This window comes from Trachurus japonicus, chromosome 14 (genome assembly GCF_045865225.1).
Source record: "Trachurus japonicus isolate A0001 chromosome 14, Traja_1.0".
In the NCBI taxonomy this organism is placed as follows: Eukaryota; Metazoa; Chordata; class Actinopteri; order Carangiformes; family Carangidae; genus Trachurus; species Trachurus japonicus.
The window spans coordinates 6483026-6496101 of record NC_140920.1 but is presented as its reverse complement, the minus strand read 5'-3'; the positions used below and the strand labels follow the sequence as shown (position 1 = coordinate 6496101).

The following is a 13076-nucleotide window of genomic DNA, read 5'->3' as shown; positions in this document are numbered from 1 at the left end:
GCAAAGGTTACACAGCGAAAATGCTGTGATAGTTAATTTTTATCGGATGCATCAACCAATCATGTTGTGTGGAAAGGAGGTACGTCACAACAATGTCAACAACCTGTGTCTCTCACCACCCTGTCTTGTTTGACACGGGACAAAAACATTACAAAGACAATGAAATGAGGTGAAGGACGATGTGTGGTGAAGCATCGCTGAACAGCTCAGCTGTCAGGACGGTGATCTGACAGGGAGCTGCTGTGTTTTAGGCAGCAGGTGGCCAACGTAAACAAACCGCTGTTGAATATGTGAGGGATAAACAATGAGTAGGTGTGTGTGATACAGGTTTAAAGCACGACAATGAAGCAAAGAACCACCCAAACTGAAACTTTTCTTTATAAATGTCACATCAGTCTTGGTTTCAAGACTGGTCTTGGCCACATTTTCAAGGTCTTGGTCTTGACCAAGGTCAAGGTCAAGGTCTTGATCTTGGTCTCGTCTCGGAATCGATTACATTTTTACTCGGTCTAACCTTACCCTAACTCCCTTGGTCTTGGTCTTGATGCGGTCTCGACCCCCTCAAAGTCTTGGTCTTGACTTGGCCTTGGGTTAGGTGTCTTGACCACAACATACCGCTGGGAGCGCCGTACGTCAGAGGATCTGTATAGAAAATAGACACTCTGAGGACCAAAAACGCCTTTGGTGGACACGGGCCTGTATTATGCATTTGGAACAGTGAGAATAACAATTTTTTTCTACCTTATATCTTTGTTTTTATTTTCAAAACCATTTTACTGAGGAGGTCAGTTCATTTCCAGGTGTATTTTCAGTATAAAAACTAGAGCTCTTCAACATATTTATCATATCAGTCACATACTCAGTCTCATTAACATAGCTGTGACCTCTGTGACCCAGAATGCACCTGTGACACACACCTTAATAAGCAGCATTTTCTAATTGACTGTGACAGCGGTGGCATCCGTCCAGACGAGACTTCATTCATATTCAAACACTCTCTCCGAGTATCATGTCACAGTTTCAGAGCGACTTCAGGGGCTTTTGTATTGTCATAGGAGACCAATTTACACTTTAACTATAGTGGAGAGATATTGCTGCTGCTGCTGAAATAGCATAAAAACTGGAGGCTTCAATTAGCAGCAGGGCGGTCGGCCCCAGAGGGACGGAGCTGATGTGCAGCTTTAACACCTAATACTGTTTGTGTAGCACATTCAATTATTATTAACAGTAATAATATGAGCTTAGGCAAAAGAAGAAAAAAGGTGCTGGTGTGCCTCACTCTGTATATATGTGTGTTTTTACTTCGGCCGTCGACCCTCTTTATAGACCACAGAAGAGACTTTACTGTGGCTGCCATCTCGGCTCTGTGACGACGAGTGGGACAGAAAAAAACAAAACACTGGAAACCTCAGCCGAGCATGAGAGCTAGTTTTCTACTCGATTAAACTGGTTTCACTGGGGCCTCAAGTGGCCCATCGAATCAGTAAATGGACTCAAGTGTCGCTGTTTCACACCAACACAACCTCCTCATCCAAGTAATCCAGTAGCTACATGTGTTTAAGTCATAATAAACCTGCTTTTTCCAATATCTATCCTGACTTTTTTTATTCTAACCCCGGTGAGGTTGAGTTATACTTTACAGAAAGTGATAAATTAAACACCGACAGCTGTTCTGCAGATGTTGTTCTGCTTTATTTTAGCAGATAAATACCAGCCCATTAAAACATTGGTACCAATCTTCAGTATCATCATCCTGGGACATCCCCAGTAAAGTTTAATTAACAAAAAGTAATTATACCCAATGAGAGAAAGTAATTACCGGTAATAATGAAATGGGACCAAATTTAAGAGATTAAGCATGATTACATTTAAGATTAAAGCCTTGAATATTCAATAAAAAAAAAGGAAAATGTCTCATTGTATAGATTATATGCAACGATTAAATAAATAAATAAAGTGCAGTTTCTCTGGAGGAAGCCGGTGTTTCTCTGCCAGGAAAAAGAACAATTAACGTCCACGTTGTGCCTCCTAAACGCTTGTGACAGCAGCCGCTTTTCCACCTTAACTAACTCTGCTGGGTTAGAGGTATTTACATTGGAGGTGTGTGTGTGTGGTGTGTGTCTGAGAAAGAGAGAGGTCTGTTAAAAGAGAGAATGAGCATCAGACACTAAGATGAAATGATTGATAGTTTGGGGGTAAACACAGTCTGCTGTCTGTCTGCTTTCTCTGCCGTGGTTTGTTTTGAGCTTCGGTTATCACAGTTTGGATTATTAATATTTCACGCACATGTTCGGCCTGTTATATATTTTTTTAAGTTCATTTTTTACACAAACTTGGACTTGGATATATTGCACTTTAATGAATGTTTAGCTTTTGTATCATGGAATATTGTTTTCTACAAACTAATATGTCTATGTACATGTATGATTGATTGATTGATTGATAGACAGAGGCAGGAGCAGTGCATTATGAAATATGAATTGTTTGACCACATTTGAAGATATTTGTGTTAGCCCCCCCCACAAATAAACAAAAAAACAAACAAACAAATCCTGAATCAAAGCGATCTGTAGCTTTGATATTTAAGAGAATGTGATGTTAATATGACGCCTGTTTGATCTCAGCTTCCTCTCTCTCTGTGCCAGACTCAGTGTTGTATCATTTTCCAACACCCTTCCTCCCTTTTTCACTCTCATGTGCACACACACACAAACGCACACACACACACACATTGATCCACTCTGTTGCTTCAGTTATCACTGCCTTACATCTAACAGCAGCAGCAGTAACTTTGATATTTTCCAGATTCAAATCTTTGAAGACTCCTTATACAAGTCCACTCCTCTGAATGTGTGTGTTTTTTTTTTTTTTAGGTCATTTGGTTTCTTTTATTCATTCATTATTAGCTGCAATACAATAAATACACAATTTATGTGTGTATTTTAATAAATAAATATCTAACAATGACAGAAGGTGTCAGAAAAAAGGACGGATCAGGTTCATAGGCCGCGGCTATAACTGATTGAACAATGAAAAATTCTTCAACTCCAACTTTACTTACGTAAGCAAATGGACATAAACAAACATTATACATACACATATTTGCATATGTGCATATACACATGTTGACAAGAACTAGCTTGCAAACATACGTACATACAGCACATACATCACATACAGGTGCTTTTTTAAACATCTGTATTAAGGACACCATTTCCTTAAGTATTTACCATAGACTGTAAAAAGAATGGACGTAGCGTCCGTGACGTCACCCATTGGTTTTGGGGAGTCGTTTTTGTGACTCAAATATGGCGGCCTGAACAGCGCCATGTTGGATTGGCCGGCCGAGAACCCGCCCACTGGCCTCGAAGCAGCCTGTCTCCGGAGCTGCTCGGACCTGTCACTCAACGTTTCCGCGCCCTAATTGGTCAGAGTTTTAACCTTATAACAGTAAAACTGTAGAGTTAAAAAAAAATTCACCCCCCTCAGAGTGTGTGCGGGGTAGAAACTATCGATTGAGACGAAAAAACGTTCTGACACCAGGCTTTTAACATGTTTACTGAGGATGTAAAGTCGGCGATTTTAACATGGGGGTCTATGGAGAATGCTCCCTTCTGACACCAGCCCCCAGAGGAATTCGAGGGGATTGCAGTTTTTTGAACGCGGAAGTGAGCTTCACTTCTCAGACCGACAACTGCCCCCTTGGTATTCACCCTTTCTTTATTTTTTGTACTTTCATCAAATGGACTATTTAAAATCTGCTGAACACTTTTAATTTCACTTGTTTTTCTGTTAAAAGCTCATGTAGCAGAGCAGAAACATTGAGTTATACAGTAAGAGGGCAGTACAGTGTAAGTGTGTGTGATGTGTGTATTGTCATGTTGCCCTGTGTGACTTTGGCGAACGTGTGAGCGTCTTCAGGACAGGCATGTGGGAGATAGTCTTTCCAATCAGATGTTAAGTGGTCTCAGCATTATCTGAGCCTCAGCAGACAGTTTGGAGTCAGCTCAATCAATCCCCATCTATCCAGAGCAGAAAAGCACCAACTCCAGTTTATTGGAGAAGGAAGGGAGTTCACCAACGTGGCAAAAAAATAAACTGCTCTTGGTCATTGAGCTTTGAGTCTGAGCCAAGATGGATGGCCCTGGCAAACATCTGCCGCTAGAAACCTCAAGTCGGAAGTGTTTAATGAAACTGGAGCCTGTGTGTGTCTGTGTGTGTGTGTCGCTCAGGAAGAAGGGCGGCCGCCTCCTCCAGATCTATGGAAGATCTGAAGTTGCAGATGTAGGACGTCGTGTTGCACACAGCTCACAGTGCCGTGCTTTAGGCCGTGCCAGGAAATGTTGGCTGGTGCAAAAAAAAAAAAAAAAGTAAATCACTTTTTGCATAAATTAAGTTTCTTGTGGGAGAGAGACTAATTAGCTCGTCGTTTAGAGCAGGGTGGGGCGGGGGACTAAAAGCACGGCCCCAGCAGGACGCAGCCACATGTAAAACCACTGATGATTTGTGCAACAAACCTCTTAAACGGTGACACACTGGGCTTTCTGTGCAAGTCAGTGTGTGTGTGTGTGTGTGTGTGTGTGTGTGTGTGTGTGTGTGTGTGTGTGTGTGTGTGTGTGTGTGTGTGTGTGTGTGTGTGTGTGTGTGTGTGTGTGTGTGTGTGTGTGTGTGTGTGTGTGTGTGTGTGTGATTGATGGATGAATAGACGGGAGGACTGCAGAACATCCCTCACACACTAATGGATGACTGATGAATGAGCAAACAAATAACTGGCTATGTACAGTATGTACTGAACGCGTGAATCACTAAGCACAGGGAAAATAAAAGACATTGACAATGACTTAAGATGATATTTAATTCATAAAAAAGTAAGTGGCTTTGACTTTGGCGCTTCACATCTGCAGACAGTTGTGTGTTTCTTGCCAGATCTTTGGCCAACACACTGATAAAGAACATTTAATAGGTGTAATGGTGCTTAAATAGGCCACATGACCTGGAAGCTATTGAGCAAAAAAGCTAATATTTACACTATGAAATATATTAAGTATATGAAATAATAAATAATGGAGTGTTAAAATGCAGTGTTAAAATATCTCACAGAGCATGTGTAGCACTATGGTCCTGCACTGGTTTGGAATAGTGCACCTCAAAATCATCAACTTATAATGCGCACATGAAGCGAGCTGACATACCTTCAACATGTGTAAACAATGAGCCAGAGCGCTCTGCCATCCTATTGGTCAACGTCAAGGTTCATGTCGTAGGAGATGTCAGACTAGGCAAAGTAATGCAAAACATTTAACATGCTAGACTTTCCGTCAGGGCGTTGTAGAGTGTCTTTGATGCAAAATTGCTGTTCTTCAGTTATGTTACACAACATGTCCGTTGTTCCCGACATTCAGAATCGGGCCTGATGCTGGAAATTTGTCGGCCATGACAAAATCATATGAAAATAAAAAACAGCAACAGTCTAAACCCAGAGAGAGAAAGAGAGAGAGAGAGAGAGAGAGAGATATGTCTGTGCAGTTGCAGATTTATAAATAAAGGTGTGGTTGATATGATAGGAGTCGCTCAGATTCTCAGTAACACTGTACAGGTCGTATGATGTCAGGTTAAGAACATCCGCTGGTACAGTATAATCCATTTGTCGACCATTAATGCAGATCGGAGCAGAAATTATGTTTTCTGTCGTCACCATCCTCATTTGCTTTTTTGGGGCGTTATATTTACGTATCACGTGGGCCTGAAACTTTACTTCTGCAGCTCTGCAGTAAATAAAAACAGAAAGTTTCCTCAGACATGAACAAAAACATAAAACAGACAAATGACAAAGAAAAGTAAAAAAAAAAAAAAAAAAGTTCCTCCACTCTTTCCAAAGTCTATACCGGCGTCTCACGGCTGCTTCCTCAGCCTGGTGGCCTTGAAGATATGATAATGAGTGTTGCCTCGGGCATGACTCAAGTCAATATGCAGGTGCTCCCCTGTGCACGGAGTGATGAGCGTGAAGAGTGATAAAGAGCGGAGCAGCCATCCACCCTCAAAGACCGTGGGAGGCTCCAGAGGTTGAAGCTCTCATCGTGACATCATGGGATCCAAACGCTGATTCTTCATTTTTTTGTTCTTGTCAAAACCTTTTTGTACCGAGGTCTCATCCACTGTTTTATATAAATGCTGATTTGCCTGAGGTGCACAAGCCTGACATGAGTTCAATTTCTGCTTGTCATCCTCTTTTTTTTATTTTATTATTGCTGATGGGTAAAAGAGTTGCATCGCCAATGTTGCAGCAGAATCCAGAAAGTTAGACGCCCACGCTCTTGCAGCATGGCTTCACACAACTCAAAATAAAACATGTTTTGTGCTATTTTCATCTTCTGGAATCCCTTCTACTGTTTTATGGTAAATATGTGATTCTTATTTGTGGCTGTCACTGCTCCTTCCTCTCCTCCTCTCGTTTCTTCTTCTCGCCATCACCACTGTGTTTTTCCTCCTCGTTCTGACTATTACATCACTCTCTCCCTTCCTCCCGCTCCCCCCCGGCAGGTACTCCTTCCAGGACGAGGAGGACATGTTCATGGTGGTGGACCTGCTCCTGGGAGGAGACCTGCGCTACCACCTCCAGCAGAACGTCCACTTCTCGGAGAGCACGGTCAAACTCTACGTCAGTGAACTGGCCCTGGCTCTGGGATACCTGCGCTCCAAACGCATCATACACAGGTGAGTCACCTCCTTTTGTTTTATGATATAGTTCAATACACCGAGGTTTGTTTCATAAAATGTACTAATGCAGAGAAGGGTTATCCGAGAGCACGTGACAGAAATAATCTCCTCCTGCTACAGTCTGTGTCCTCCTTCTGTCTCTCTCTCATGGTTTTCTCACCACCACCACCACCACCACTGACTTTAAACACCAGACGCCCCGTTGTTCTTTTCTCCTTGGCTGTCCACTTCTATATTATTCTGTAATATGACTGCTCCAGCGCTGTGCAGAAAGGTCAAGCTGTCTTGACATGAAGGTCACACCTGACACAACAGTTTACCTCGAGCTGCAGATTACGGCCATCATGAAAAGCACCAGTTCAGTCTCTCTCTGCTTGCTGTGTCAACGCCTGATCTAATTTGTAAAATGCACGTTAAGTGCTTTTTAGGCAGAAAAAATATCTGCTGCTATGGCAGAGCCACAGACTTGCAAGGCCAAGAGAGACATGGCTACAGCCCAATGTTATTATTTTAAGTTATTGTGCATCTCAAAGAGCTCGGTACAGTATATCGTGTTACAGCCGATGGTGCTGCCAATACACATTGAATAATAATACTGAGTGAAAGAAAAGTTGAAAACGGGCTTTCTGAAGGTACTAACGCACTGAAACTTCCTAATTTATATGACATAACAGGCTCATTCACACGGTGACAGAGGAGATAAGATAAACATCTAGAGCCACCCTGTCTCTGTAAATATATTATAATCAGCTCTGCCAAATCCATTTTGGAGGAAAAGTATTCGGTGCAGTTTTTTCGCTCCAGCAACTGTGTCATTGTTATTGTCACTGCAAACAAGTCAAACTCAGGTCGTCAGTGTGGGTGGTTGTACAAAGCACAACGTCCAGGGTCTGAGTCTAATTACCCATGTGATGTGTTACCACAGGAACACATTGGATGTGTGGTGTCAGTGTGCAGCTAATTTCTAATTTCTCATGTGTTTTAGACAGAAAACTAGGGATGCACCATGACTATCGTACAGATAATTATCCGCCCGATATTGTCTGATCAGAGTCTGATAATGACATTACCAGAGCCAATTATAATTAGCTAACGTTGCCTTGATTTTCCTCATTTTCAGTCAGTCTAAGTTGATTTGAAACAATAATAAATGTTGATTTTTGAAGAGTCATAACTGCTGTTGATTACAGTAGTGATGTCGGTTATATTGTTTGGTTAAGTCAAAGGCAGGGCTATAAAGTTGAATTCATCTTTCGTCACTCCATCGTACCCTTTCTTAACCTCAGGTGTGTGTAACCATTAAAAATGTTATTTATTACCAGTATTGGCATTGGATATGAGAAGCAGGAAGTTATCAGTATTGGTGAAAAATAAAATCCTAAAAAATATATCTTTATTTATGCAACATATTCAGATTCAGCCTAGAAACAGATGACTACTGGAACAGTGGACGCTGAAATTAATCATATGACATCAACAGGTCTTTCCTCTGTGGAGGTGACTGTGCACAGTGTGTGTCACTGAATCTCTAAGCAAAGTGAGAGATGCGTGTCTGACACGTGTCTAACGCAGCAGCGTGTGTTTGCTTTGACTCGTTCACATGTGTGCTGAAATGAAAGTCAACATGTTTCCCCAGACAGGGCAGTGTGTGTTTCCAGACTCAGACCAGATGTGAGTGCATACTGTATGTTGTTAACATGGACACACAGAAGTAGGGCTTTATTCTCACTATGCTGTATTATATACAGTATATTCTACCAGTGGTTAGACTTGTCCTTCACTGTGGTGACCGAGCACAGACGTAAACGTAGCAGCTGCAGCTTTCTTAGCTCAAGATTAACAGGCGACTTTACTGCAATGGAGAATGCTAATTCATCAACACCTCCTGATAACTAATTACACCGTTTAATATAAAGTAGACGACTTGCTCTTGTCCACGTATCAGAGCGCCACGAGAGGAGAGAGGGAGAGAAATAAATTGGAAAAAGATTATTAATTTCCTCATTCGCTCAGTCCACAGAGACATATGAATATTTCAATTATGTTTTTCTATCTTAGCGCTGGAGAGGACAGACTTGCCACTCGATGTGCAGGTGTTGGGGCTGTTTGCTTAGATGGAATCAACATCTTTTCAATCTGCATTCATTAGCTTCAAATAGAAAGAGGAGCTGAAAGTAACTCTCAGCTCATCTCTATGGAAATTGAATTTATAATTTCCTTCCTCAGATGTGGACGTGTTGACTCTGTTGAAGCGAGTGCACTTAATGCCCTGGGAGTGTGTGTGTGTGTGTGTACGTACTGTATATGTCTATATGCATTCTCCTTCCGTCGGTCTTTCAGGGTTTTGATGATAATGAGGAAAATGATGATGATGATGATGATAATGACATTAATCGCATGCAACATGGCGATTACGTGCGTAATTATGTAATTGACGAGTTTGATCATGGTTGTGACAGGAGACGGTTGGCGCTCGTTTGGTGTCCATACTCGTTAAGCTGAGCTTGACTTAATCAGGAAGATAAACATCTCCTCTGAAAGGAGGAGAGCTCAGAACAAACTGATGCACAAATATTACAATCGACAAATACATCACGCAAAGCAGTCATCACACACACAGACACACACACACACTGTGATGACAACACTCAGAAATAATATTAAACTTTAACGTCCCTGTCTCTTAACTTTTACAACTCAGTGAGGTGAATTATACTGGAAACTAGAGATACTGTGAGAAACCTTTAAAACTAATTACTGCTATTCTGTGATCTAGTGAGATAGTCATTTATTCAAAGTGTTAATTTACTCTGAAACTTATACTACACGTTTAATATACTAAAAAAAAGAGGAAATTTAAAAAAGTACCCAGTCAAAGCTCCCAGTGGTGAGTACAACAGCCACCTCGATTAATAAACTGGATGGTACTCAAGTAAATGTTAAAGCAAGAGGCAACAGAATGGGGGATGTGGGATATTTCCATAAGATAGTGATAATTGTACAGTGAATAATGGATATAATAACATATTTATTTGTGTTGAGAGGATAAACAAACTTGGTTCCAATGAGAATCAAAATCCTGTTTAAGCATAACGGTTTAACGGTGCACCTGAGTTTGACATGTTCTTCAATATTTTTTAATTGATTATATTTCCAAAGAGCTCTGAGGGTTGTCAAACAGTAGTTACATAGTGAATTTGATATAAAACATGTTATCGTCAACATAGAAACCGACATATCAGCCGTGAGTTGCAGGGGAACCACTGTTTATTCTCATGGGACGGCATCATTTCTAACTTTAAACCTTTAAACCGATGGCCAAAAATAGAGTTGGTGGGTCCCACCTGAGCTCCAGACGGAAACACTGTGACACATTTTTGTTAAACAGAAATTTTAAATTCTGGAATATGAAAAAAAGTTGTTCTTATATCTTTTAAACTGGTTGGACATAAGTTTTGGTATAGCTGAGGTCAGGGTAAAGATCTTTTCTGGCCTTTGCCTTATAATAACAACAACAAACAACCATCTCTGTGTTTAAGTATTGCTAATTATTCTCAATAATGAGGTCTTGCCTCATATGCTACCTTATGACAAATATGAAGTATCTCAGGGGAGTGGAGGGGTTAACAACAGGAGTTCAGCTCATCCTGACAGAGGCTGGGTGGAAAATAAGAGGGCAGCATCATCATGGGGTAAATAAACCTCTGAACATCAAGTGTGACGCAAGTTAGAGGCTAATTTACCTCATTAAGGTTATTAAGTGGTAGAGGGTTTTACAGGTGACTTTCTGGGGACAACGGATGGAAATTAGCCTTTGGCTACACTCCGGCTTGCTTACATTTTATTCCTAGTGAAGAAATGTTCATTAGCATGCACTGTCCCTCCCAAATAAACTAATAATAATAATAACTTAAGAAATAGGTCTCTAAGTGTTTACAATGTGCATTGTGTTGAAATCGGAGAGAACGTTATACTGTTAATTGGGTATTTTTCATTGTTTTATTCATTATCTGTTTGATATTTGTTGGAATAAAGTCTAACGAGCAGTCAGACGGTCTGACAAGATCAAGATGAAGAAGAACATTTGAGTCTGATTATCTAGATTAACTAATTTATTTCCAAGGTAAAACTGAAAGAGAGAGCCGAGATCTGAAGTGGTGAACTAATGGATGAGTAGCTACAGGGAGTTGGGTTTATTGTGAGAACTTTCTAAAAACATTTTTCTTTTCAGATGTTTTTGATTAACCTAAGTGGATCCGTGTGGTTTTAAATAAACTCATGTCTGAAGTCACTGTTTTTGTTGTATTATGTAAACCAGACAATCATCTTTACTTTACCATAACCGTGTAGCCAGTAGCAATAATCTTGGATCGCAGTTCTGTTTCCTATGTGTTTGCGTGTGCAGTTCAGTTGTGTATAGTGTATTAAAATACCGTAGTTTCATCATAGCAGTCGTTTTGTAATCGTTTTGTTGCAAGGGAAAAACACATCATGTTCAGAAATATGATCTGGACTCAGAGGTGTCATGTATCTCATTCAGCCTGATTCATGGTCGGTTTGTGTTTTTAACTGTAAACTCTCTGGGGAGTCTGAATTACTAACAACAGAATGAGTCTCAATTAGACGACACCTTCAGAGACTTGATGAGTCTCTCCAAACAAGTGGAAAGATAAATGGCAGACGTGTGACAGGGGAAGAGTTTTTTTTTGTGTGTGTGTGCGTGTGGTTGTGTAGATTTGTGCGTTACGTTTACCTCACCGCAGACTCGTTGACATCAACACCACTTATCTCTGACTGAATCCTCAGGTGCATTTCGGCGCCTCCTGGAATCCGCGTAATGGAAATTCGTACATGTTGTCTGCCAGCAGACACTCTTAACGAGTCAATATGCCTCAGTGTGTTATTTAGGGAATATATACTGCACATTAAAGTGGTTAAGGGACTAAATGTTCGGCTTCTTACAGACATGCCTCAGCTGCCAGTTAAAGCGATGAACGATGACGATGGTTGAATCTCACAGCGAAACATGGCCTGAGGCCTAAAATCAGCTGAAAATGCTCATTAATTTAATGAAATACAACATTTATGCAGATATTTCTTCTGCTACTGCAAAGTGTGTTCCTCTACCAATCAGTCTACAGAAGCTTGGATTATGCAATACGGTGTAATTTGTGTTGTTTGGCTTTCAGTTTTGTTTGTTTGCTGTTGTACAAAGAGGGAAACAGTGGTTTAATGTGTTGACAGGTAGCCCTGTCAGTCTGACTCTTTGAAGTCACTGTTGAATAATAAATAATGGGGCGGGTGATATTTATAATTGACTTGTTGAAAAGACCAAATCCACATTTAACAAGTGTTGTTTATGTCATTTCATTTCACTGTAGTTGATTTTGACTCAGTCTCACTCACATTTACAATCCTACTGCTGTAAATACTTAACTGGAGCAAATGTGTGTTAATCCACCGCTGAAAATAGTCCCTGCCCAGAATACTCAACTTCACTTTGAACCGCCTAAACCTGTTTGAACAAGTTTACCACCATTCCCAGAAGATTACCAGGGATCCACCGAAAGGAAAGTTCTTGGCTGAAACACAGAAAGAAATGTATTTATTTATGCCAATTTTGTACCATTGATGTTATGGCTGGGACTCTGTGTACTTACCTCACTAAAGTCAAGGCGTTACAGTTGAATAACCTAATATTCATGCTTTTCAAAGAATTAATCAAATTCAAAACTGTGAAAGCATTTATCAGACCTAGTCAACCAAACCGAACCTTGGCCCCGAGCTGCAAACACCATGTGGATGAGAGCGGGGCAGCTGATGGGAATCACAACAGCCTGTTTCGCTGTTAAAAGTCTTTCGACCAAAAATGCATCATTTGGCCACTTTCGGTGCATCTGTAAAGATTACATAACCCATAGAGTTTTTCATCTGGATTTGAAACAAATGAGCTTCAAATGAGCTGAGTTCAGACAGAATTGGGAGACAGACTAACACAAAGTTGGTGCTGGTCTTGCTGTGCAGTCTATTTAATCTGGTTCCTCATGTGAAGTGCACTGAGATCCAGCTGTTGCAGCTGTTGAAGCCAAGGAGGAGGATTCTCCTCTGCAGCTCTGATCTCTCTCCTCCACCTCCTTTCTCACACAACACGAATATAAAATACCTTTCCCATCATAATCTCACTCAGTATTTCTTCCCCCTTTTTCCCTTCTTGTGCTATTTTCTCCACCTACTGTACTTTTCTTTTTTTTTATTATTCCTCTCCCTCATCCTCATTTCTAAGTCTCAGGCTGCTCAGCGTCTGACTCCATCTCTGAGGGAGCTGCATCTCTGTTTCAAATAATTTATTTGATCCTTCA

At 40.8% G+C, this 13076-nt stretch overlaps 1 protein-coding gene across 2 annotated transcripts in view; it reads left to right on the top strand.

Annotated features, from left to right (window-relative positions):
- stk32a (serine/threonine kinase 32A) overlaps positions 1-13076 on the top strand; it is an 86244-nt gene that overhangs the window by 15873 nt on the left and 57295 nt on the right. For both annotated transcript variants that reach the window (XM_085797224.1, XM_085797223.1), the window contains exon 4: positions 6541-6714. In XM_085797224.1, the coding sequence (XP_085653350.1) occupies positions 6541-6714 (174 nt within the window). The remainder of the gene's footprint in view (positions 1-6540; positions 6715-13076) is intronic.